This window comes from Podarcis liolepis (assembly GCF_965112155.1).
Source record: "Podarcis liolepis genome assembly, chromosome: 4".
Taxonomy (NCBI): Eukaryota; Metazoa; Chordata; class Lepidosauria; order Squamata; family Lacertidae; genus Podarcis; species Podarcis liolepis.
In genome coordinates, this window is record NC_139558.1 from 105,986,572 (window position 1) to 106,013,673 (window position 27,102).

The 27,102-nt window shown below is 47.5% G+C and overlaps 1 protein-coding gene and 1 long non-coding RNA gene across 7 annotated transcripts in view; both read right to left on the minus strand.

Moving 5' to 3' along the window:
- Nucleotides 1-1,894: 1,894 nt before the first annotated feature.
- Nucleotides 1,895-27,102, minus strand: part of LOC310705058 (uncharacterized protein) — a 261,167-nt gene continuing 235,959 nt past the window's right edge. For all 6 annotated transcript variants that reach the window (XM_083499392.1, XM_083499393.1, XM_083499388.1 and 3 more), the window contains one exon: nt 1,895-4,126. In XM_083499392.1, coding sequence (XP_083355518.1) covers nt 2,280-4,126 — 1,847 coding nt within the window. In that variant the 3' untranslated portion in view covers nt 1,895-2,279. The remainder of the gene's footprint in view (nt 4,127-27,102) is intronic.
- Nucleotides 15,995-16,931, minus strand: LOC310705419. The gene is made up of 2 exons (XR_014525260.1): nt 16,770-16,931; nt 15,995-16,664 (listed from the first exon to the last, which is right to left on the minus strand). It is a non-coding gene; the product is annotated as an uncharacterized lncRNA (long non-coding RNA).

The following is a 27,102-nucleotide window of genomic DNA, read 5'->3' on the forward strand; positions in this document are numbered from 1 at the left end:
GCTAGGAGACACAGACATCACAGATGGGAGATGGACAATCAGCCAATGGAACAGGTCAAAATTTTCAAATACCTCGGAGTAGTTTTCCAGTCAACAGGGGCCTGGGAGGCGCATCATAAATATGCTAGGGAAAAAGCATCTCAAAGCGCCAAAATACTGTCTCGCTTTTACTTTACGAAGGGGGGCAGACATATCCCAGCAGCTCTGGAGGTCTTTCAAGCAAAACCCTTGGCGCAATTACTCTACGGGGCCCAAATCTGGACGGAAAATCATTGCCGCACACTTGAAACGGTCCAGTCTAAATTCTTAAGACAGATTCTAGCCGTTCCACCATGCGCACCAAATGCGGCCCTACGGCTGGAGACTGGCCTCCTCTCCGTCGAAACTCGAACCTGGTTAAGAACATTCAACTATTGGCTTCGCCTAAATTTAAACCCATCCGGACTACTACCTCTAGTAGCACGAGATGCTCACAGAAGTCGGTGGTCCAAAGTAGTGCATCAAAAACTACTTACATGTGGCCTCCAAGCACAGAATCTCCTGAAAATGGGTCTCCCCAAGGCAAAAACCATTATTGACCAGCACATGAAGGATATTGAGCAGCAGAATAATCTGGCCTATATTAATAAATTTAGTGCTTGGTACGCTTATCTGCCCCCCTCCCACTTTGATTTTTGGGCACCTTATTTGTCTACCTTAACCATTCCAAAACTCAGGTGGGCCTTTACACTGGCCATACTAAATATGTTACCCTCAGCTGTTCTTGAAGGTAGATATCAAAAAATTTCATTCGAGAACTGGCTCTGCCCCTGTGTAGCTGGCTACGTAGAGACTGTGTCACACGTTCTCTTGTCTTGCTCCCTATATAAAGATCTCAGGGACGAGACCATCACGCCGCTCCTATCTGCCATCCCGGGCCGCTCTTGTGAAGCCAAATTGTTCTCACTCCTAGCCGACCAGAACAGCTCGACAACAGAGAAGGTTGCCAGATTTATCGAGAGAGCAATGAGACTGAGAGCTGCTATCTGAATGACATCAGTGTCGTCACCCGGATTCCTTGCCTAGGATCTTATTATTATCATTATGTTTTATTATTATCATTTTATTACCTCTGCCAAGTTTTAAGTACTGAGATTATTGATTTATCTGCATCTGGTAATTATTATCTTTCTCCCTGTCCTGACCATCCCTCCGAGGTTATATTTATAATCTTTCAATCTGGCTGGTCTATTTACTTAACTGACCTGGAACAATCTTCCAGAGAAAAGGCCGTCGCCCATGGGACAGAGGGTCATGGATGAATGATAATCCAGCTTCTACCTAGGGTTTTAATAGGTCATAAGATTTTATGGTAATTATATTTGTAATGTATTTTTGTCGGTGTTTGTCCTTGATGCTATGGCCTGTCGGCTACGCAAATAAAGTTTTCTTCTTCTTCTTCTTGGTATTAGTTGACATTTTTATTTCTTCTCTATATAAACACTGATGTCAGGATACAGGAAGCTTCTGATTCTAAGCAGTTGCCAGGGTTGGAAGATGGCCCAGAGCAAAGAGAGGGGAAGTTGTCATGGAAACACTCTCCCAGAATGTAGGTGAAAGGCCGAACTCCACAGATAGCCTCTCAGAAATGGCTGGCCAGCCTTTGAGTATTCAAGAGCGTGGAAAAAGGAAGTGATTCGTCACAGAGTACGAAGAGAAGTTTCTTCCCACGTTGCATTTGTAGGATGAAACGTGACACTGAGAACTTAGTTGGTTCTCTCTAGTTCTCTGGCATTACATGTTTTTGAGAACGCCATGCTTTCATCCTGTATGTTTAGAGTGTGAAATCTTCAGATGTAGGGTACATAAATTTTAAAGATGAAAATAAAGAAGGATAATGACAAGTTGGAACACGTGCAAAGGAAGGCGATTTATGTCTTTATTTAATTTGTATACCACCCGACCCAGTGGTGCTGAATTGAATAAAATATTGGTGGGGGGCCAGGTAAGGCCCGCCTAGCCCAATCAATCACATGATGCATGCATGCCATTGGAATGGCGATGCCTACCAACTGGGGGGGGTGGCCCCCTCAAATATATTATTGGGGGGCAAAGACCCCTTGGCCTTGAAGAGTTGGCTGCTAATCCCTACAGCCACAGGTCTAAGGACAGTTACAACATAAAAGCACAATATAAAAACACAATACACAACTATAACCCCCTCCCCACCACATTTGAAAAGGACATTACATGTCAATCAGCCAAAGGCCTGGTTTAAAAGGTGCTGATTTGCCTTTCTCCTAAAGCTGTATAATGGTTTTTCCAACCTTTGTATGAAATCTTCGATGGGAAGTGAGAGAGTGGCTCCGACTAAAGCTCTTTCCACATTCCACACACTGATAGGGTTTCTCCCCTGTATGAATTCTCTGATGGGAAGTGAGAGATGCACTATGACTGAAGCTCTTTCCACATTCCACACACTGATAGGGTTTCTCCCCTCTATGAATTCTGTGATGGGAAGTAAGAGAGGAGCTCTGACTGAAGCTCTTTCCGCATTCCACACACTGATACGGTTTCTTCCCTGTATGAATTCTCTGATGGGAAGTGAGATTGGAGTTATGAGTGAAGCTCTTTCCACATTCCACACACTGATACAGTTTCTCCCCTTTATGAATTATTTGATGGGAAGTGAGAGAGGAGCTGTTACTGAAGCTCTTTCCGCATTCCACACACTGATACGGTTTCTCCCCTGTATGAATTCTTTGATGGGAAGTGAGATTGGAGCTCTGACTGAAGCTCTTTCCACATTCCATACACTGATAGGGTTTCTCCCCTGTATGAATTCTCTGATGGGAAGTGAGATTGGAGTTATGAGTGAAGCTCTTTCCACATTCCACACACTGATAGGGTTTATCCCCTTTATGAATTATTTGATGGGAAGTGAGAGAGGAGCTTTTACTGAAGCTCTTTCCGCATTCCACACACTGATAGGGTTTCTCCCCTGTATGAATTCTCTGATGGGAAGTGAGAGAGGAGCTTTGACTGAAGCTCTTTCCACATTCCACACACTGATAGGGTTTCTCCCCTGTATGAATTCTCTGATGGGAAGTGAGAGATGCACTATGACTGAAGCTCTTTCCGCATTCCACACACTGATAGGGTTTATCCCCTGTATGAATTCTCTGATGGGAAGTGAGAGAGGAGCTTTGACTGAAGCTCTTTCCGCATTCCACACACTGATAGGGTTTATCCCCTGTATGAATTCTCTGATGGTAAGTGAGAGATGCACTATGACTGAAGCTCTTTCCGCATTCCACACACTGATAGGGTTTATCCCCTGTATGAATTCTCTGATGGGAAGTGAGAGAGTAGTTATCAGTGAAGCTCTTTCCGCATTCCACACACTGATAGGGTTTATCCCCTGTATGAATTCTTTGATGGTAAGTGAGAGAGGAGTTATCAGTGAAGCTCTTTCCACATTCCACACACTGATACGGTTTCTCCCCTGTATGAATTCTCTGATGGGAAGTGAGATTGGAGTTATGAGTGAAGCTCTTTCCACATTCCACACACTGATAGGGTTTTTCCCCTGTATGAATTATTTGATGGGAAGTGAGAGAGGAGCTTTTACTGAAGCTCTTTCCACATTCCACACACTGATAGGGTTTCTCGCCTGTATGAATTCTGTGATGGGAAGCGAGAGATGCACTATGACTGAAGCTCTTTCCACATTCCACACATTGATATGGTTTCTCCCCTGTATGAATTCTCTGATGGGAAGTAAGAGAGGAGCTCTGACTGAAGCTCTTTCCACATTCCACACACTGATAGGGTTTCTCCCCTGTATGAATTCTTTGATGGGAAGTAAGAGAGGAGCTCTGACTGAAGCTTTTTCCACATTCCACACACTGATAGGGTTTCTCCCCCGTATGAATTCTTTGATGGGAAGTGAGAGAGGAACTCCTACTGAAGCTCTTTCCACATTCCATGCACTGATAGGGTTTCTTTCCAATGTGATTTCTTTGATGGGATGTAGAATGGGAGCTGTGACTGCATCTCTCTCCACACTCCAAATTTTTCCGTGGCTTCTCCTCTCTGGGGATGTTGTTGTGGTCACCTTTGTTCTCGATTTCCAATTCATCACAATCTGTAATGGAGACAAAAAGGGATTAGAGCCTCAGGAACAAATGAAGAACTGAAGGGAGTTGGGTGAGTGTTCATTACCTTTGTTGTTTGTCATTAACCAACATATTTATTATTAGATTCTAATGGTTGTTGAATGTTGCTTTGTTTGATATACAGTAGTGGTAAAATTCTCGAAGCCACAAACATGAGTCTGACCAAACTGCGGGAGGCAGTGGAAGACAGGAGTGCCTGGCGTGCTCTGGTCCAGGGGGTCACAAAGAGTCGGACACGACTAAACAACTAAACAACAACAGTGGTAAAATTGTGGAAGCCTTTTGGGGGAAGGTGTATTTCAGAGGTTTGATGGCTCATAACACCGGCTCATAACAGCACTTCTTTTTTTTAAAAAAAAAATTTATTGGTTTTACAAATTTTTTAAGACAATACAAACATATATAAAGACATACAAACACATATAAATTCATAACCTTTTTTTTCATAAACTATGTTTCCCGGACTTCCCCATACCTCCCCTTTCTGCATCCCAATATCCAAAAGTTTTTAGCAACTCTAAATATGTCTGTCAGTCCTCTGTCCTCTTAATCTTTTCTTCAATCTAGTCTTATATCGCTGTAACCCTTTCTTACTCAAACCTCGACATTCTAACATTCAGCAAGTTTATAATAATCCTTAAGGTAGATTTTAAATTTCTTCCATTCTTCTTCCGCCGTCTCCTTTCCCTGATCGTGGATTCTGCCAGTCATCCATAACAGCACTTCTTTTGGAGTAATATCGTGAAATTATTTAACAATGGAAAGATAATTTAATCAAGAATGTAATGCAACAAAGTTTGTTCAATTATGTGAATTCAAATCAAAAGTTATAGCAAAATAACCAGAAAAAGGAAGCACAACTTGCTTAGGATGACTTTTGTCAGTGTTACAGGTAGGTAGTTGTGTTGATCTTCCTTAGCCGAAACAAAATAAAAAAATTCCTTCCAGTAGCACCTTAGAGAGCAAGTAAGTTTGTTATTGGTATGAGCTGGTATCTGAAGAAGTGTGCATGCACATGAAAGCTCATACAAATAACAAACTTTGTTGGTCTCTAAGGTGCTACTGGAAGGAATTTTTTTATTTTGTTTTGTCAGTGTGTTATGTGATTGCTATCAAGTTGTTGTTGGTTCTTTTGTGTTCTTTCATTTAGCGAGTTTGCAGAACATGATAAAAAATTTAAAATGGCACAAAGAGTTGACTGGTCAACCATAAAGCAATGTAAAATAGTACTATTAAGTGAACAAGGCTATAGTTATGGAGAAATTAGAAGCAAGATTGGGGGAAATATAACAAAAGCTATATTTTTGAAGAGGTTTAAGGAGACTCAGTCACTACAAAATCAGACTGGTAAAGGCAGGAAAAGGTGCACAACAGCAAGTGACAATTGAAAATGGAGAGACTGCGAACGTGACAGAAGAATGGAGAGTCTGTGCCTACAGGACAGAAGGAAATCATCTGGGTGTCTACAAGATGACATGGTGCAATGTAATGTGAATTTGAGTGCAAGGACTGGTCTAAATGCTAGAATTCCAAGGGAAAAGCCATTATCTCTCAAGCAAAGGTGGAAAAGATTAAACTGGACTAAAACCCATGTTAACTGGACAGCGGAACAATGGGACAGAGTTCTTTGGAGTGATGAGACCCCAATCTCCTTGCTTGGTACTGATGGCATGAAATATGTGAGCAAAAGATGTGGGCAGAATTTGTGTCATCAAAGGAATGTAAATGCTCCAAAATACATAAATGAAATACTTGTGCCCAAACTGAAGCATTCCACATGTGATGTTTTCCCAGATACTGTACTGAACCTTTTTATTTATTTATTTGTTTTCTATTTCCGCAGGATTCACCTCCATGTCATGTTGCTGCTGTGTGCAAAAGGTGGATTCAAGATAATCATATTCCGCTGCTGGAATGGCCTGGGAATAGCCCAGACCTTAACCCAATCAAAAATCTATGGAGCCAACTAAAGAAACGTGTTAGTCAGAAGCAACCCAGCAATAAAGCCCAATTAATAGTTGCAATAATTCCATCTTGGTTTCACATTATCACAGCAGCAGAACTAAGAAACTTGCTTCACTCCATGGGAAGACGTTGCAAGGCCAGAATTAAAGCTAAAGGGTAACAAACTAAGTATTAATTGACATGGTGAGAATTTCTGTTAGAAGATTGGCAGATGAAAATGATGGACTTTGCATATCTGGTGACACTGACAGGAAAAATTCAAAACCAGCACAATTAAGTATTCCAAAAGGGTTGGAGTAAATTTATACGATATCTGAAAGATTATTGTAAGCAATTAACATCACTAGCAGGGTTGTCTGAAGACTTGTAATGAGAAATTTTCTACCTTTCTATATTTAAATTTTAAGCCATTCTGTAATGAGTGTAATAAGAATTGGAAAATGTACAAATTGCAATGATATAAAGGTTAATTTCGAAATCTGAGGCCGGAGGGAAGGAAGTTGAGGCTCCAAAGAGCCAGGGTGGTATAGCGGATAATGATGATGTGAATGCATAATGTTAAATGGAAAACAAATAAAAATTATATTACTTTTATAATATAATTATAATATAATTACTTTTAAAAATTATATTCCTTTTTTTCCAAAAAAAAGAGAGATGTGGCTCTCTCCTCTTGGCTTCAAAAGGCAAAGAACTCGCTTACGCTTGTAACTGGAACAACTGGTGGTTAGAGCATGGCTTACGTCCACAGACAAAGGCATAGAGGCATTGACCAAAAAAGGACAATGGTAAATATGAGGGGTGGATGGCAGAATTCAGGGTGAGGGCAGATGTCAACAAGGGTGGGTATTTTAGCATTTTAATTGTGATGATGATGATGATGATGATAATAATTTATTATTTATACCCTGCCCATCTGGCTGAGTTTCCCCAGCCACTCTGGACAGCTTCCAATCAAGTGTTAAAAACAATACTGTCAGGGAAGAGTTAGACGTTTCCAGTTTCCCAGAGGGAGAAAGCATTCCCCAAGGAATCTAACAGAAGAGAGCAAGAGGAACAAGAGGGAGGGACCGGCTGTTCCCAGGAAAGGCAAGGGTTCAGTTCTAGCTCAGATTGGGAGGAGGGGAGATCCAGGCCAGCTCTAGCCAGGAGGGTAGGAAAAAGAGCAGGAAAGCGAAGGGAAGGGCGCCTTCGCCATGTTGAGAGTGGCTGGTCACCGAGAAGCAGAGCTCAGAAGGTTATCTGAAAGAAGTGACTCTGAGGAAGAAGAGTTAAGAACCGTTTATAAGATTGTTTTGTTAATACGCAACAAAAAGTTTTATAAAAGAACAAGAAGCGTTTGTGTGGTGATCTGAAGAGGACAACGACCAGGCCTGACAAATACAGCATTAAATATTAAAAACTTCCCTGAACAGGGCTGCCTTCAGATGTCTTTTAAAGAAAAGATAGCTGATTATTTCCTTCACATCTGAAGGGAGGGCGTTCCACAGGGCAGGTGCCACTACCGAGAAGGCCCTCTGCCTGGTTCCCTGTAACTTGGCTTCTCGCAATGAGGGAACCGCCAGAAGGCCCTCGGTGCTGTATCTCAGCGTCCGGGCAGAACGATGGGGGTGGAGACGCTCCTTCAGGTATACAGGATGAGGCCGTTTAGGGCTTTAAAGGTCAGCACCAACACTTTGAATCGTGCTCGGAAATGCACTGGGAGTCAATGCAGATCTCTCAGGACCGGTGTTATGTGGTCCTGGCAGCCGCTCCTAGTCCCCAGTCTAGCTGCTGCATTCTGGATTAATTGCAGTTTTCGAGTCACCTTCAAAGGTAGCCCCACGTAGAGCACATTGCAGTAGTCCAAGCGGGAGATAACTAGAGCATGCACCACTCTGGCGAGACAGTCCGCGGGCAGGTAGGGTCTCAGCCTGCGTACCAGATGGAGCTGGTAGACAGCCGCCCTGGACACAGAGTTAACCTGCACCTCCATAGTCTGTAAACCCTGCGCATGCCCAGCCAATGGGGAAACAGGAGAAAGAACTTGCACTGCATGTAGCTTGTGTTTTGCTAAGTTTGTGTGTGCCTACTTTTGGACACCCGTGCTTGCAAGGATGTCTATGTAACCAATAAACTCTTTGCTGCTTCACCAATTTTGTTCAGATTTTATTTTGAGGGTCTCAAACCCACCTGTCCAGACTGAGAAATCAGTGGTCAGCATATTCTGCTGTGGGCAGTGAGGACATCCAGTCCTCATCATAATCCCGTTTTTAATGGGACTTGCATGTACCTCTGAAAACCTTGGGATTCCCCTAACCTAGTGACTCCCTCTTGTGTGTGGATGGGGATGGATGGTTTGGCTACATGAGGAAGATTCCCACTTCAAGAATACCGTATTTTTCGCTCTATAGGGCGCACCTGACCATAGGGCGCACCTAGTTTTCAGAGGGGGAAATCAAGGAAAAATATATGATCCCCCCAAGCTCTGGGTGCAGCCTGTCCGCTTCTCCCAGACCTTCTCCCTGCTATTGCGGGAGGTGGGGGAATCCCCCCATCTCCCGCAAAAGCCCACAGGAGGGAGAAGGGACTGACTCAGTCAGTCAGTCAGTCCCGTCTCCCTCCTTGGGGAAAAGCCCCCAAGAGCGGCACACTCTTTAAAGGCTGCGTGGCTCCTGCGGGCTTATCTACGAGGTGGGGGAATTCCCCCACCTCAGTGAAAAGCCCTCAGAAGCCGCGCAGCCTTTAAAGAGCGTGCTGCTTCCGTGTGCTTTTGCGGGAGGTGGGGGAATTCCCCCATCTCCCGCAAAAGCCCACAGGAGCCACACACCCAGGTCCAGGAGCAGCGCGAAGGCGTCGCACGAGCCTGTGGGGCTGGCGGTGGGGGCAAGCGCTGCTTTCCCCCACCGCCAGCCTCAAAGACCAGACTCTCCTGGCTTCAGCGAAAGCAATGCAAAGCCTCCGGAGCGCATGCTTCAGAAGCTTCGCGTTGCTATCGCTGAAGCCAGGGAGCCTGCATTCACTCCATAGGATGCACACACATTTCCCCTTCATCTTTGGAGGGGAAAAAGTGCGTCCTATAGAGCGAAAAGGGACGCGGGTGGCGCTGTGGGTAAAAGCCTCAGCGCCTAGGGCTTGCCGATCGAAAGGTCGGTGGTTTGAATCCCTGCGGCGGGGTGCGCTCCCGTTGTTCGGTCCCAGCGCCTGCCAACCTAGCAGTTCGAAAGCACCCCCGGGTGCAAGTAGATAAATAGGGACCGCTTACCAGCGGGAAGGTAAACGGCGTTTCCGTGTGTGGCTCTGGCTTGCCAGATGCAGCTTGTCACGCTGGCCACGTGACCCGGAAGTGTCTCTGGACAGCGCTGGCCCCCGGCCTCTTGAGTGAGATGGGCGCACAACCCTAGAGTCTGTCAAGACTGGCCCATACGGGCAGGGGTACCTTTACCTTTACAGAGCGAAAAATATGGTAACTTGGCTCAGAGGGCAGGAGGTAAAATTTTGTGTGTCTTGCTCATTCGTAGTGCCTGGATGACTGGCAAAGCATATTTGGGTCGAGCTAGAAATGGTCCATGAGGCCAGATCTATGACCTGATCATCATCTTTTAGAAGACATCTGAAGGCAGCCCTGTTTAGGGAAACTTTTAATGTTTAATAGACTATTGTATTTTAATATTCTGTTGGAAGATGCCCAGAGTGGCTGTGGAAACCCAACCAGATGGGCGCGGTATAAATAATAAATTATTATTATTATTATTATTATTATTATTATTATTATTATTATGCCAATTCCCAACTGGAGGCCAAAAGCAGACTCCATCAATTATGGCTCCCAAGAGGGGACCATCTTGCCAGGGACTCCTCCGAGAACAGAGCCCAGTTTACTTAATCCTGTCGGGCACAACAGCATCCTTCAGACCCTGCTGGGCCCTTGGGTGCTTCTCAGCGCATCAAGGTAGGTAAAACTGTGGCCTCTATTCCTAAAGGAGGATGCTGAAATGAAAAACCTGACAGGAGCTACCTAGCTTTCCTAACAACTCTGAAGCTGACATTTAAGATGCCTGGGCAGTTCAGACCAGCCGAATCGTGGTATAAAAAGGCAGAACTGGAGGAAGATGGTTCTCAGAAAAAGCTGTAATTTACTCTTTCTTGTGGGGGTGTTAGGTTCCCAGGTGTTGTGGGGGGCGCTGTTGAGCTCTGTGAAAATATATGAGGTTTGTTACATAGAGGTATTTTTGAATTTCCAGGCAGATAGGACGATCCCACAGGGAGCCTTACCAAGAGAGGCCACGATCCCACGATTCTCCTCCATGACGTCCTTATGCAGAGCTCTCTGGTCAGGATCCAGCAACGCCCACTCCTCGTCCGTGAAACAGAGAGAGATGTCTTCAAAGCACACTGGACCCTAAAAGAAAAGAGAAATGTCCTCCTCTAAGACAGCAGAAATATGATCTGCTACACAATGCTCTGTTCTTTCCTTCCTGTTAATTGCTGCGTTGTTTCAATAGGATTGCTTTGCTGCACATTTTTATTATGGGTAGCTATTTTGACGTTTTAATTGAATTATTTTATTCAGCTTTTAATTATGGGTATTCATCTTTGTGCAAATAGGTGGTTCTCTTCCTTGTGGATTTCAAGTCATCCTGCCTACGCAGGGATTCCCGTTTCCCAGATGGAAGGATCCCCTTTCTCCTCTCCTCATGTCCTGTTCTGAAGAGGATCCCTCCCAGTGCCCCACAGCCAAATTCCAGGGGTTCAAGGGGGCATGGAGAGGGGGAGGAATGGGGGGCAGGCTATATTTTGCATCAGATGGGGAGGGCTAGGTGAATCCTGGCCTCCATTTGTTCTCGTCTGTCCGCTGCTTAGAAGCCTATTTCAGCACTCAGTGATGAATATAGAAATACAAGAAGCCTAGTTTGGATGGCCATCTGTCTTGGAGGATCTAGCTGAGACTCCTGCAATGCAGGGGGTGGGACTTGATGGCCCTTGGGGTCCCTTTCAACTCTAGGATTCCATGAAAACTGCAACTACAGATGAATCCTACTGGCGACATTCAGAAGGCTGGTGTCACAGAGTTATCTGGGCAGGAAATCCGACACATCGCAGCTGGAGTTAACTCTTTATCAGCAAGAACACGATATTCACAATCTTGGCTGAGTTTCAGGCCTAATGAGAAGAGCAGCTCATTCCCTGAGGGTCTGTCAGTTTGCATTTCTTAGTGCAGAAAATATGGATCTGATATTGATCTTTCCTATTCTAATTACAGTGGTACCTCGGTATTCTAATTACAGTGGTACCCCAGAAATAGTCCCTTGGGTTAAGAACTTTGCTTCAGGATGAGAACAGAAATCTTACGACGGCAGCAGGAGGCCCCATTAGCAAAAGAATTTATTATTTATACCCCACCCACCTGGCTGGTCTTCCCCAGCCACTCTTTGCGCCTTCCAACAAAATATTAAAATACAGTAATTCATCAAACATTAAATGCTTCCGTAAAGTAAATGCATGTAGTCAGAACTGACTGACAAAGGAGTCATTTGCATCTTGTGGAAAATGGATGCTTGGCTCTAGTGGGGGTCCTCATCCGGGGGACCTCAGGAGTTGCTCCCCCCACCCCCACTTCCGGGCACATTCCCCCACTGCTTTTCTTGCACTTGGACTCTCTGCCGCTCTCAAGACAGACTCCTGGGATGGGGTCCCTTTTCCTTTGCTCTGAGGGCCAGGTGTGTAACTGGCAAACCCCCTGAGGGCCAAGTGGATGAGGCCAAAGACATCTCCCTTGAAATTTAAGCGGGCAATTTAGTATTAGTATTCTGTTAGATGGCTTAACACACACACAGCCACTGATGCCCAGGTCCCTGGAGGCTCAGGGAGTAGCAGCGCCCATTTCCGGCTGCTTTGCCAGCAACAATCCCTTTGGGAGAGAGAGGATGTGGTCCTGGGATGCCCTGCTCTGGGTGCGAGGGGATTGCTGCAGTGGCCTCCGTGGGGAGCTGCCCTGGGAGACACTGGGAAACTGGTCCCCAATGCAGCAGCCAGACTCTGGGAAACTGGGATCCCTCTCTTTACTCCTCTCCTTTCTCTCCCACCTTTCAGTCCTCCCTCCCTGGGGGGTTTTATTGGGGGGGGGGGTTGTCCACCTCCTCGTCCATCTTTGGAAAACCATTTGCAGATATTTCCTCTGTTGTTCAATGGGACTCCTTTGTTTAAAGAAGGGAGATTTCGGGGGAGTCATTTTTTTTCTGAAAGGGGGGGCGGAAGGCCAACTGAGTTTGTGATCCTCTGATCTGCAGGAAGGAGAGCGTGGCAGACCTGGCCCCTCCCTGGCAGGACCCTCTCCTCCCTGACTTGGGGTCCCCACCCCTGCAGGAGCAGATCAGGCCCCCCAGGCCCCCTCCCCTGCTGCAGCCCTGGGACCCCCACCAGATCCCAGAGAGAGAGGAGACTCACCAGATCCCAGGAGGGAGAGCGAGGCAGCCCTTGCAGGAGAGACACCCAAGCAGGGAAGGACTGGGGAGGGGGGGGCTTGGCTCTGGAGGACCTGCCCCCCCCCGTCCGCTTCCTGTCCTCTCTAGGAAGGCAGCTCGGATCCCTTTAACCCTTGCAGGGCCGAGTCCCCCAGCTGAGCCCCGAAGAGATCCCGGCTCGCGAAGGGTCTCTCTAATCCATCGCTGCAGCGCAGAAATTGGGGGGGGGGGAGTGGAGGGCTTGGCCAAAGAGGGGAGCAACTGGGGCGGAGTGGGGAGCCTGTGCAACTGCCTCCCCCCTCCCTTCCCCCCCCTCCCGGCTGGACCAGAGCAGCTTCTCGGGGGGGGGGGCGCGCCCCCTCCCCCACACCCATAGATTGACACATTATAATGGCAGCTTCCCCCTGGCTCCGCCTATGCCAAGGGATCCTTTTTGGGGGGGGCCTTTGGCTCTGGCTGGGCTCTGAGCATCTCCCTCAGTCCCTTGGGGGGGCCTTTGGCTCTTGGCTGGGCTCTCAGCATCTCCCTCGGTTCCTTTGGGGGGGTCTTTGGCTCTTGGCTGGGCTCTGAGCATCTCCCTCGGTCCCTTTTTGGGGGGGCCTTTGGCTCTTGGCTGGGCTCTGAGCATCTCCCTCGGTCCCTTTGGGGGGGGCCTTTGGCTCTTGGCTGGGCTCTGAGCATCTCCCTCTGTCCCTTTGGGGGGGGGGCCTTTGGCTCTTGGCTGGGCTCTGAGCATCTCCCTCGGTCCCTTTGGGGGTGGCCTTTGGCTCTTGGCTGGGCTCTGAGCATCTCCCTCGGTCCCTTTGGGGGGGCCTTTGGCTCTTGGCTGGGCTCTGAGCATCTCCCTCTGTCCCTTTGGGGGGGGCCTTTGGCTCTTGGCTGGGCTCTGAGCATCTCCCTCGGTCCCTTTTGGGGGGGCCTTTGGCTCTTGGCTGGGCTCTGAGCATCTCCCTCGGTCCCTTTTTTGGGGGGGTCTTTGGCTCTTGGCTGGGCTCTGAGCATCTCCCTCGGTCCTTTGGGGGGGCCTTTGGCTCTTGGCTGGGCTCTGAGCATCTCCCTCGGTCCTTTGGGGGGGGGCCTTTGGCTCTTGGATGGGCTCTGAGCATCTCCCTCGGTCCCTTTTGGGGGGGCCTTTGGCTCTTGGCTGGGCTCTGAACATCTCCCTCGGTCCCTTTGGGGGGGCCTTTGGCTCTTGGCTGGGCTCTGAGCATCTCCCTCGGTCCCTTTTGGGGGGGCCTTTGGCTCTTGGCTGGTCTATGAGCATCTCCCTCGGTCCCTTTTTTGGGGAGGCCTTTGGCTCTTGGCTGGTCTATGAGCATCTCCCTCGGTCCCTTTTTTGGGGGGCCTTTGGCTCTTGGCTGGGCTCTGAGCATCTCCCTCGGTCCCTTTTGGGGGGGGGCCTTTGGCTCTTGGCTGGGCTCTGAGCATCTCCCTCGGTCCCTTTGGGGGGGGGCCTTTGGCTCTTGGCTGGGCTCTGAGCATCTCCCTCGGTCCCTTTTTGGGGGGGCCTTTGGCTCTTGGCTGGGCTCTGAGCATCTCCCTCGGTCCCTTTGGGGGGGCCTTTGGCTCTTGGCTGGGCTCTGAGCATCTTCCTCGGTCTCTTTTTTTGGGGGGGCCTTTGGCTCTTGGCTGGGCTCTGAGCATCTCCCTCGGTCCCTTTGGGGGGGCCTTTGGCTCTTGGCTGGGCTCTGAGCATCTCCCTCGGTCCCTTTGGGGGGGGGCCTTTGGCTCTTGGCTGGGCTCTGAGCATCTCCCTCGGTCCCTTTTGGGGGGGCCTTTGGCTCTGGCTGGGCTCTGAGCATCTCCCTCGGTCCCTTTTGGGGGGCCTTTGGCTCTTGGCTGGGCTCTGAGCATCTCCCTCGGTCCCTTTGGGGGGGGCCTTTGGCTCTTGGCTGGGCTCTGAGCATCTCCCTCGGTCCCTTTGGGGGGGCCTTTGGCTCTTGGCTGGGCTCTGAGCATCTCCCTCGGTCCCTTGGGGGGGGCCTTTGGCTCTTGGCTGGGCTCTGAGCATCTCCCTCGGTCCCTTTGGGGGGGGGCCTTTGGCTCTTGGCTGGGCTCTGAGCATCTCTCTCGGTCCCTTTGGGGGGGCCTTTGGCTCTTGGCTGGGCTCTGAGCATCTCCCTCAGTCCCTTTGGGGGGGCCTTTGGCTCTTGGCTGGGCTCTGAGCATCTCCCTCGGTCCCTTGGGGGGGCCTTTGGCTCTTGGCTGGGCTCTGAGCATCTCCCTCGGTCCCTTTGGGGGGGCCTTTGGCTCTTGGCTGGGCTCTGAGCATCTCCCTCGGTCCCTTTGGGGGGGCCTTTGGCTCTTGGCTGGACTCTGAGCATCTCCCTTGGTCCCTTTGGGGGGCCTTTGGCTCTTGGCTGGGCTCTGAGCATCTCCCTCGGTCCCTTTGGGGGGGCCTTTGGCTCTTGGCTGGGCTCTGAGCATCTCCCTCGATCCCTTTGGGGGGGGGCCTTTGGCTCTTGGCTGGGCTCTGAGCATCTCCCTCGGTCCCTTTTTGGGGGGGCCTTTGGCTCTTGGCTGGGCTCTGAGCATCTCCCTCGGTCCTTTGGGGGGGGGGCCTTTGGCTCTTGGCTGGGCTCTGAGCATCTCCCTCGGTCCCTTTGGGGGGGGCCTTTGGCTCTTGGCTGGGCTCTGAGCATCTCCCTCGGTCCCTTTGGGGGGGGGGCTTTGGCTCTTGGCTGGGCTCTCAGCATCTCCCTCGGTCCCTTTTGGGGGGGGGGCTCTGGCTGGACTCTGAGCATCTCCCTCCCTTGGCCAGAAACCAGAGGAAGAGCTTGCAGGGAAAAGGGCTTTGCAGGAGGCAAGGAAGCTCCTCCTAGAATTCAGGAGTGGAGAGATAGGAGGGGATCCCAGGGTCATCTAGTCCCACCCCCAGCAAGGCAGGAATCTCAGCTAAAGCATCCATGGCAGATGTCCGATCTCTGCTGAGAAACCTCCAAGGAAGGAGAGTCCCCCACCTCCCAAGGGAGACCTTTCCCCTGCCCAGCTGCTCTTAGGTGTCCCTCAAGGCAGCGGGTCCTGAGTTCCAGCACTGCTGAAACCATTGCACTGGCTGCGAAGGAGGAACCATGCGAGGTTCAAAATAAATAAATCCCATTCTCATCATGAATAACCAAAACTTTCTTAAGCAAACACTCAATAGTATGCCATTTCCCCTCCCAGAAATGCTGAATTTCTAATTCAGTGGACTAAAAATGGATGGTTGTTATGTTTAGGGAAGCTTTTAATATTTGATGGACTATTGCATTCTAATATTTTGTTGGAAGCCGGCCAGAGTGGCTGGGGAAACCCAGCCAGATGGGTGGGGTATAAATGAATGAATAAATAATAATAATTGTTGTTGTTAATTGAATTGATATACCGCCCTTCACCAAGAGAGAGAACTCAGGGATGTTGAAAACATAGAACACATGAAAAGTATACAAATGATGCATCACTTCAAATTCTTCAAATAGGTGAGTTTTCTCCTTTGGAAAGAGGCAGGTGGAATCTCCACGGTTGCTAACAGAATAACGTTGAAAGGCTAGTGAAATATGGGGAACCAAGAGCATCTGCGTGGCATGCAGAATGTCCCAGGGTCAGCCCCTGGCATCTCCCGCAAGGGCTGGATGAGACCCCTGCCTGAAACTGGGGGGAGCTGCTGCCAGTCAGTGTGGACTATACAGGGTTAGAGGGAGCCCTTGGTCAGGCTCAGCAGAAGGCAGCTTCTGAGGCTACTTCAGAGCTCTGCAAGATCAAAAGGGATAGATATTCCCTAAGCAAACCAAATTTAAGAAACTGGAATCATGGCAGCCGGAATTTCGCACAGGATTCCAGGTATGGATTCTGACCAAGGCAGAAGAGAGCAGGACTCGGACTTCCCTCCATCTGGACACGATGCACTTCTGTGGATGCAGCCGAGAAGAACATTTGCCTTCTTTGCTGCTGCATCACATGTTGGACTCAGGTGGATCTTAGGATCCACCAAGACCCCGAGATCCCTTTCGCATGTCTTGTTAGTCAGTCCGCTGTCTCCTGCGCAGCAGAGTCTCCCTGCTAATTGTCCCAAATAAAATCCAGGCGTCTTGTGTGAGGGAAACTGCGATCCAGGGAGTCTCTGGCAGGAGATAAGGAGACAAGGAAAGTTGTATTTACAAAAAAAGAGAATGGTGAAACAAAGTGAAGACAGGAGATGTGTTCTTTCAGGTAGAAGTTAACTTACTACTTCAGCTAAATGTCTCAGGATTAAACACGGTTCTGCAGGCGCAGCTTCCCTCCAATTCAGTTGTTGCACTTCAGGGAGATGTTCAGGTTTCCAGAATAGGTGGTGAAAGGCTGAACTCCTTTTCTGCGGCTTCTCTCTCATCCCCTCACTTAGTTATGATGGGTCATAGAATCATAGAGTCATAGAGTAGTGTCACGGAAAAATTCGGGTGCGGAGTTGCCCTGCCACCCGACTCGTCGGACTAAGTCCGCGGGTCCTAGCGGGAAAAGTAAGTTCAGCCGGACACAGGAGCAAACTGCGGAGACCCGAAGTTTATTGCGCAACAGGTTCAAAATGGCATTGAACCCCGAGGATGGGGCGACAAAGACTTTTAAAAGTTCCCTCCGTTTCCCAGAATACTGTGTGAGAAACGTCATGCATACATTATGAGAAGGTTGGGTTCCATGGGTTACATCATGAATATATTTAACACGTCACGAATATGTATAAGAGAGGCAGGGTCACAGTAATTAACATTTGAGATAAGGGAGGGGGAAATATGCAGAGTGAGAGATACACATAAGTAAGCATTTATTGAGTACCGGTGGTGGCAAGACAATGGGCCAGAGATATGCATCGTCTGCCACCTAATATTGCCCGGAGGAAGGGTGAGGCGAAGCGATCTGACAGGATTGAGAAGTTCCTGTGTACGTGTCCTGTCGCTTCGGAGATTATGGAGGTAGGGGTCACATCATGGAGTCCACAGGGAGCTGAGTTGAATGACACCGAGAGCGAGGAAATCGGTGTTACGGTTGATTTTATATCAATTTCTGAAGGTTTCCATGCTTTCCGACCTATTCCGTACCGTTAATCAAGATCGGAAACAGAACGGACATATTGTAGCAAGAATGGATACATTGTAACAGGATTTTGACAGTTTTATGAGGTCCCTGGTTTCGGATCCATTGTTCTCACAGTGGGGGGCCGTCAGCAGCTTGTCAGGAGTGAAATGAGGCGTGCAGTAGCTCCTGAGCTAGCTCCTGCAAGGCGAATGCATGGCTGTGATTGGCTAAAGCGGAGCTCAGTATAGTGAATGGAGTTTTATTATGATGCGGTCTACTCACGTTAGGAATAGGGCGAGAGGAAGGCATAGAGAAGATCAGGGCTTATTTCGCCCGTATGGAGAAAGGAAAGAAGAGCCTTTTATTAGCAAGGCAGGGGTATAGTGTGGTGCTTGTGCAACGATGTGGGGGCTGAGGGTTCTAGGCAGAGTTGGGCACTATCGAGATCATCGCCTCGGGCCCGTTCAGGAAGCGGTGGAGGGGAGAAAGGTTGCTCCCCCCCCCTCCTTCCGTATCAGTAGAAAGAGACCACAAGGGCCATCAGGTCCAACTCGATTTCTGTGAGGTACTTTTGACACAGCCCAGCTTCCTTCAAAACGAGGGGCCACTTGCCACGGACTTGCCACGGACTTTGGAATCTCCTTTTCCTACAAGATCTCTCTCCTCCTGACTGGAAGAAGACCCCAGAAGAAGAGAGTCTTCCCACAGCTTCTCCCTCCAGCTTCTCTCCCATCTGAATACTCCCTTCAGACCCTCAACATGGTCTCCCCATCTCAGCTGTGAGGCTCCTTCCTCTGGCTCCATAGATATTCTCCTCAGAGCGGATGATCCACTCAGATCAGAGCCACTTCTCCCTCCCTCCAACCCCTCTGACTCTCTCTCTCCCCAAACTGTCTCCTGGGCAGCTCCGTTGCCACTGCGGAGCGCTCCTTCGGCTCACCGGGTCTGGCCTGGTGAATGGGGCTTGGGCTACAGGGTGGTTTGGCAGGGCACATCCCATCCCATGAGTATTTTAACTATAGGACCACAGAACTGGATGGTTGGGAGGGACCCCCGAGGGTCCTCTAGACCAACCCCCTCCAGTGCAGGAATCACAGCACAAGCATCTCTCCATCTTCCCTGTGAACAGCCCTTCAGATACAACAGAATAGCAGAACCCTTCACAGAGATGGAAGGGAACCACCAGGGCCATCTAGTCCAACCCCCTGCAATGCAGGAGTCTTTTGCCCAAGACTGAAACCACAACCTGGAGGTTAAGAGTCTCATGCTTTACTGACTGAGGTGTATCGAAGTTCAGCACTTTTTCCTCATTTTTGGGCCAGGTTAGGCTTGTTAGGATATTCCACCTTACAAGGGTACAGGCATGACGTTTGTGTGTCACATGCCTGTTTACTCCCAGCACTGCTGGGAACTTCCGTCCTATGTAGCTTTTGTGTTACGGCTTTTTCGTTGGACACAAAGGCAAGCAGTCATGCTCTCCTTTGTTCCTGAACTACTCTGAATAAATGCTGTACATTTTTGCTTGCACATATTTCTCTGTCCGCCTCTTTCGTTGTGGATGATTTATACACTCTGCTGAGAGATGATTTATACACGGGTCTTGGAGCTTAACTGAGGCTCGTGTCGCTAACTGATTGATGCTGTTCCACGGGAGACCAGTGATCGTCCGGAGCAAGCTGGGGGCCTGCCTGATGCCTCCGTCTCCCCGGCAGTATCCCAACAAAGCTAGGCCATTTTGCTTGGACAATTTAAGCCTGTTGGGTGTAGTGAACACCTTCTGTGTCTCGAGCTCAAGGGGGAAGGGCTTACAAAGGAAGTAAGCCAGGACCTTACGTCAACAGCTTGTTATGCTGTGAAGAGAGTGCTTTCGATTTCAGATTGCACGGAGGATGTGAGGAGTCAGAGAAAATGCAGCTGGACACTGATGGTCTTTGATGGATTGTAAATAAGCTATTTGCTGTACAATAAAGCTTCTAGAATAGAAGAAGCTGTTTGGACTGATTTACTGCCCTTCTCACATTTCGCTGTGCATTCTGCTACGTTTGCTTTCTCCCGTGATCACGCTGAGGACAGAAGCCGGCAGACGCTCGAAGCGGAGCGTAACTGGACGGAGAAGCAATAAATCTTCACAAGAAAGACCAGGAGTGACTTGTCAGATTTTAGCTGGCCCACATGCATCTGAGACTACAGAACATGGAGGCTGTCTTGAACCCCATATATATATATATATATATATATATATATATATATATATTCCCATGTAGTGTGAGCGCTGCTGCTTTGCATGCAGTAAATCGATCCAAGGTTCAATCCTCAATATCTTCAGGTAGAGCTGGGAATGTCCCCTGTCTGAAACCCTCACCACTGCCAGTCACAGTAAACTATAAACTCAGCTTCCTGTGTTCCATAAGCCGCTACTAGTATATCCTATCAGGTGCTTTAACAGAGAACTATCTCATATGATTTACCGTATTTTTCGCTCTCTAGGACGCACGTTTTCCCTCCTAAAAAGCAAGAGAAAATGTGTGTGTGTTCTATGGAACTGCACACAAGCTCTGTGCGCTCTTGCGGGCTTTTCCCCAGGAGGGAGAAGGGACTGACTGGCCGCATCAGTCCCTTCTCCCACCTCGTAGAAAAGCCAGCAAGAGCCATGCGCTCCTTAAAGGGTGTGTGGCTCCTGTGGGCTTTTGCGGGAGATGGGGGAATTCCCCCACCTCCCGCAAAAGCAGGAAGGACTGGGAGAAGAGCACAGGCTGCCTGCAGCCTGTCTGCTGCTCCCAGAGCTGCGGGGGGGGGGCGATCATATTTTTTCCCTTGAATTCCCCCTCTGAAAACTAGGTGCGCCCTATAGTCAGGTGTGCCCTATGGAGAGAAAAATATGGTAAGTAAGATTATCCTCCCCCCCCCCCGTGTTTCTTTTCCTTTAATCTCTTGTGAAAGGAAAGCATTCTTTCACCTTTGGTGGACGTGCCCAAGGATTAAGGCTTTCTGGGAGATGATTTATAATGAAATGAAAAAGGTATTTAATTATACCTTCCTGAAGAAACCAGAGGCCTTTCTCCTGGGCATGGTCGGCCAATTGGTGTTAAAGGAGGATAGAATTCTCTTTATGTATGCTACAACAGCAGCAAGAATACTCATTGCAAAGTATTGGAAGACACAAGATCTACCCACCTTGGAAGAATGACAGATGAAGGTGATAGACTATATCGAATTGGTGGAAATGACTGGCAGAATCCGAGACCAGGGAGAAGAGTCGGTGGAAGAAGATTGGAAGAAGTTTAAAGACTATCTACAGAAACATTGCAAAATTAATGAATGTTAAAATGATGTCGGAATTAATTTAAGTGGTTTTAGCGTAATGTCTAAAAGGAGTATGTAAAAATGGATTGTTAACAGGTGAAAATGTAAAGTTATAATATATTAAGATAAAGAATTAAGTTAAAAACAAAGAGGGAAAGGATTTGCTGAAGTAACTATTTGAATTGGAATACAAAAAAGGGAGGTGTGAGGAGGTCAGGGAAATAAGCGAATGAAAGGCAAGACATGAAAAGATGGATTTACTTTTAATTGTTTTTATTCTCTCTGTATTTTGTATTTTTTGTTTCTTTTTTTGTTTCTATTTTTTCTTTATTTTTGTAACTTTTTTTTGAAATTCTAATAAATATTATTTAAAAAAAAAGGGAATGCACCTCTGAACAATAATATGCTTTCCCTTGGGTATGTTCCAGCTAGTTCTGCAATCTGATATTGAGTGTGTACTTAAGAATTATTGTGGGTCAAAGGAACACAAGCAAAATTGGCTTGGATCACAGTGGGCAGTGCAACAAAAGCCCTGATAGTGCTTAGAATGAAAAAGTCACACTGATCTGTCCTCTTTGTGCCCAAAAATGGCCTGAAGTGTTGCACTGCTATAACAGCTGACAATTCCTTCTGGATCTTTGGCTTTTGTTTATAACAATGATGCCTCCTAATTCTGTTGTTTTCTGTGCAGATCACATTAGCTAGTTCTTGCTGCATAGCATCACTTGCTTATAGATTTCTTTCTCTTTTACACATGCATATATTAGCACACGGGAGGCGCTGTGGGTTAAACCACAGAGCCTAGGACTTGCTGATCGGAAGGTTGGTGGTTCGAATTCCCGCGACGGGGTGAGCTCCCGTTGCTCGGTCCCAGCTCCTGCCAACCTAGCAGTTCAAAAGCACCCCAAAGTGCAAGTAGATAAATAGGGACCACTTTATAGCGGGAAGGTAAACGGCGTTTCCGTGTGCTGCGCTGGTGCTGGCTCGCCAGATGCGGCCTCGTCACGCTGGCCACGTGACCCGGAAGCTGCCTTCGGACAAGCGCCAGCTCCCGGCCTCTTGAGCGAGATGAGCGCGCAACCCCAGAGTCGGTCACGACTAGACCTGATGTTCAGAGGTACCTTTACCTTTATATTAACACACACCCCAAGTTAAGGGGGGGAACCCCTTCCTGTCTGTTGCCAGATTTAGGCTTTATCTATAATTTCTGGCTCTGCTCTGCCGTGAGCCTCTTGGATGGTTTTCAATTTTTGCAGCCATTTAGGGTTGTTGTTTTTTTAAAAGATCTGAATTTAAAAAGAAATCAACATTGCTAAAAACAAGGTGTTACATTAAGATAATTTGTCTTAAAAAAACAAGAAAAAACAAAATGTGGAGGTGTTGTATATATAAGTGCATTGTTAATTAATGAGCAACTAAAGAAGTTTATGTTTCCTGTTTTCCTTTCCCAAGCAGAGATAATGTGTAAGTCTAAAAAAAGCTCAACAATTCTGGAATTCTGGTGAACCTTTCCTAAAAAGTCAACAACTTTGGGGTTCCCTCCCCCTTAAAAAAGGTCATGAACTCTGGGGAACGGGGGGAGGGGCGCCGAAGGGATCTTTGCACCATGGCGCCAGCTATGCTTAAGACGGCCCTGCGTATACCCCCACCAAAATGATTTCTTCTCACTTCCGGAGGCGGCGCCAACGGCAATGGCAGTCTCCTTCTGATTAGGAAGGGGAAGCTCCGCAGGAATCGGGTCTGCCCGCTACGGCGCAACGGACACCCTCTCAAAAACCGCAGGCGGAGGAAGCCTGCGGCCGTGGGACTTGGCGGGTGCCAAAAGCGCCCCCCCAACTGGTAAAGGGACCCTGTGAGAGTCAATCGCTACTTCTGTGGAGTGAAGCCGCGCAGCTGTTGCCGGAGAGCGCTGACCTTTCTTCCTCTGACAATTCGGCTGTCAAAACAACAACCCGTGAGTAGGTCAAGTACTATGACTGAAAATTAAAAGAAAATAAAGTAAAATTCAGACTGAATGCGGGAAGGTGCAAAGAGGAAGTCCACCTTCCGGTTTGTAGAAAGATCAAAGCAAAGACCATCCAAGCCAAATACCGGCGAGGAGCTTTAAAAGGATCTAAATCTTAAACGTCAAATTAAGGAATTCCCTCCCTGAATTGAAAGAAAGGGAGGGAAGAAGGGACAGTATTTATTGTGCCTATTTAAAATATAAGAGAGAAAGGAGGGACGCAAGACCACCTCTTAATCCCTGGAAACAGACTGTCAGACTGAATAGACTGGCTATATTGTGAACAGCACTCTTTATGAACAATGTAATTTGCTGAACATTTAACTCTGCAAAACTGATACTTTGAAACCTTTGACATTGTGAACTCTTCTGCTGAAGGGGGCTTTTGAACATTTATTAAGACATTTTGTTGCACTACTTCTGATTGCTACTGTGTCCCCCTAGAGGTTTACTGAAAAAAGTTGTAACTGGCCGGGGAATTTTCCACTTAGCACCAGCCTGGGAAAGCCTCACAGCAAAACAAGTTTGACTGTGGGAGTGACCTTGACTTCCAGATGAAGTGCCATGGATGAAAAGCAAACAAAATCGGATGAAAAGGTAACAAGATCAGGCAAAGTGAGATACCAACCGACCAGTGCAATACTGCAGCAGCGTAGGGCATCTGCCTCTGGCCCTCCTGTGCCACAAGAGGAAGACCCAGTGCAAGCTGGGTCAAAAGGGATGACAGAAGAAGGATTTACTTCTGTTTTAAATAAGATCTATGAAACATTGGACAAATTAAGAAGAAGAAGAAGAAGAGTTTGGATTTGATATCCCGCCTTTCACTCCCCTTCAGGAGTCTCAAAGCGGCTAACATTCTCCTTTCCCTTCCTCCCCCACAACAAACACTCTGTGAGGTGAGTGGGGCTGAGAGACTTCAGAGAAGTGTGACTGGCCCAAGGTCACCCAGCAGCTGCAGGTGGAGGAGCGGGGAAGCGAACCCGGTTCCCCAGATTACAAGACTACCGCTCTTAACCACTACACCACACTGGCTCTAAGTAATCAAGTGGCTGAAGCATCAAATAAAATTGACCAGAACACTACAAGTATTAACAACCTGGGTCAGAAGGTGAATTCTAACACAGATTCTATCGAAAAATTACTGCAACAGTCAGAATTAAACCAAAAGACGGCTCAGGAAGCAATAGAAAAAGCAGCTGCCGTAGAAGAAAGGATAACGCTGATAAGCAAACAGCTTGGGGACCATCAGGAACTTTTGTCTATGATTGAGTTGAAGGAAAAACAGACCAATTTGAGGGTCAGAGCGGTACCTGAACTTGAGAAAGATAGCTAGATCGACTTCTTGACACAGGAATTTGCAGACTTTTGGAAATTGGAGGACAAGCAAGATTTTAAAATAATAAACGCTTTTAGACTTGGAAAAGAAGGGAGAAAAAACAGAGTGAGAGACTGTTTGATTACCCTTCGTTCTAAAGAGGAGCGAGATAAAATTTTGAGTCTGCATTACCAGAATACTTTGATAATACAAGAGTCAAGAGTAGAAATTTTTAAGGACATCCCAAAACATCTTCTGGAACTCAGGTCCAAATACGGAGATCTGGTGACTTTGCTGAGAGGAAACAGAATTATTTTTAGGTGGGAATTCCCTCAAGGCCTATCTTTCAGCTTTAAAGGCAAGAAGTTTAAAATAAGATCAGTGGAGGAGAAGGGAAAATTTTTGAGAGACCACAAAGAAGACCTGCAAAAAGGAGCGGAAGGAGAGCTTAGAACCTTATCACTAGGATTACTAGACAAAGGACTACCACCTTTGGGAGTGGATAAGACAAAGAAAGTGATAACACCGTCAGAAGAAGAGGAATTATTGGGAGCAGTTGGAGGAGAGTAAATTTAATTACATCATGTCTCTGCAACTATTAAGTTGGAACATTCACGGTTTTAATTCCCCGGAGAAAAGGAAGAAGGTCTTTCATATACTTAAAAAGGAACAATTGGACTTAATTTGTCTACAGGAAACGCATGTGACAAGGCTACATAGGAAAATATTGATTAACAAAAGGTTGGGCCAAGAATTTATCTCATCGGGAGACTTCCGGTCGGTGCCAGCGCTTAATGGCGGTCCTAGCCCCGAGCTCCGGGGAAGGACTGCTTCGCAAGTTCGGGTCTTACCTGCTACGGCAAGCGGGGGACCCCTAAAATCCCAGGCGCTGAAGCCTGAGAACAAGGAGACTCGGTGGGCACCTTTGCGCCCCCCGGTACCGTGAAAGCGACACCGGGAGCGAGCGCGGTGCTGAGAGTCGCTACCCAGCCTGCGAAGTGAAGCCGCGTCGCCATTAGCGGAGAGCGCCGATTCCTTCCTGAAAAGAAAATTCGGACTGAATTCCCGTGAGTAAGACTTGAAAAATAACTGGGACCCTCTAAACTTTAAAATTTGAACTAAAAACGGGGGAGATCTAAACAAAGGAAGTCTGCCTCCCCCCGACTGCATGAAAGTGAAAGCAACGGAGCTCTAAACTTGCATCCGTTTAAACCAGCTCTTTAATCAGCTAAACCGGACATTTTGGACCTTTGATCCCCCCTCCAGCTAGCAGGGCAGAGGGGAGGTGAATTGGACTAATAATTGCATGATCTATTGGAAGTTAAAAATCTCTGCCGTCTCACCCATCTGAAAGCATGAAACGGTCTGCCTTTTTTTTTTTTTTAGCACACTGAACTGACTTTTCCCTGTAAAGTGATATTTTGATACAAAGTTCCCACAGTGTCTGGCTACTCTGTAGTATAAGAAGAAATAATACAAACTGGATAACTGTGGCAGCTTAAAGCTACAAGCTTTCTAGCAATATTGATTTGGACTGTGTTAAGCTCTTGTTTTGTATTCTGGACAATCTCCCCTGTTTTTTGTACTTGGAACATTGTTCTATGGCCATTTTGACTTGCTCCCTCTAGAGGATAAAGTAAAGTTTGCCACAGCTTGACAGTGGAACTTTCCAAGGGAGAAAATTCCCGTGGGAAGTGACCTTGACATGAGTGGCCCACAAGAAGAGATAGTCACAAGAGCTAAGACCAAGCACCATCAGCAACAACAACAGCTGCAGCAACAACAGGCAAAGAAAAGAGGATCAATTTCAGGCCCAACAACTGGAGCAGCAGGAACAACAGGACAAGATAAAGGGACAGCCGTCTCTATGGAAGCTGTGACAGATGCGCTGCTTAAGATCAACCAAACTTTGGAGTCTTTAACAAAACAGACCTCAGAGAACACACTAAAATTAGCAGAAATTTCAGTAAGATTAAACCAGAATACAGAATCTATAAATAAACTGGTGGAGGAAAATGCCACTACGCGTCAAATTGCGGAAGATGCCAAAGCTACGGCGGGAGAGACACAGGAGAAATTAGAGCCGATTGCCAAGAAGGTCTATGAGCATGACTCAACTTTGGCCTTGTGGGACTTACAGAGGAAAGAGAGAAACTTAAAATTAAGACTGATCCCGGAGAACGAAAGAGACAACCTTGTGGAATATCTGACACGGGAGTTTGTGGACTGCTGGGACCTTGAGGAAGACGAATTCAAAATTACGACTGCTTTTAGATTGGGAAAAAAGCAAGACAGAAAGACCCCGAGAGACTGTTTGATTACATTCAGATCCAAGGAGGAAAGAGACAAAATATTAAGACTACACTTTGAAAAGGCCTTGCAAATTGGAAATTCAACTGCACAGTTCTTCAAAGACATCCCAAAACATATTTTGGATTTAAGAAACTTCTACAAGGACTTAGCTCTTTTGCTAAAGAAAAATTCCATCCGTTTCAGGTGGGAGTTCCCACAAGGACTGTCATTTGACTACAAGTTAAAGAAGGTAAAAATAAAGACAATTCAAGATAAAGAAAAATTTTTGGCAAGATATCAGGAGGAGCTACAGAAGGGGATTGTGGACGTACTTGGAGAACAGAGGAGAGCACTGGAGATCCTGAATCTCTCGACTGGACAAAAACCACCACCATCAGAAGAAGAGCAACAACTTGGAGCTGTTGGAGGAGCCTTAGAAAAATAACAAGATGGCTCTGCAACTCCTTAGTTGGAATTGTAATGGACTCAATGTGCCTTTGAGGAGAAGACAAGTATTTCACATACTGAACAGAGAACAATTGGACTTGATATGTTTACAAGAAACTCACATAACCAGAGCCCACAGGAGACTAC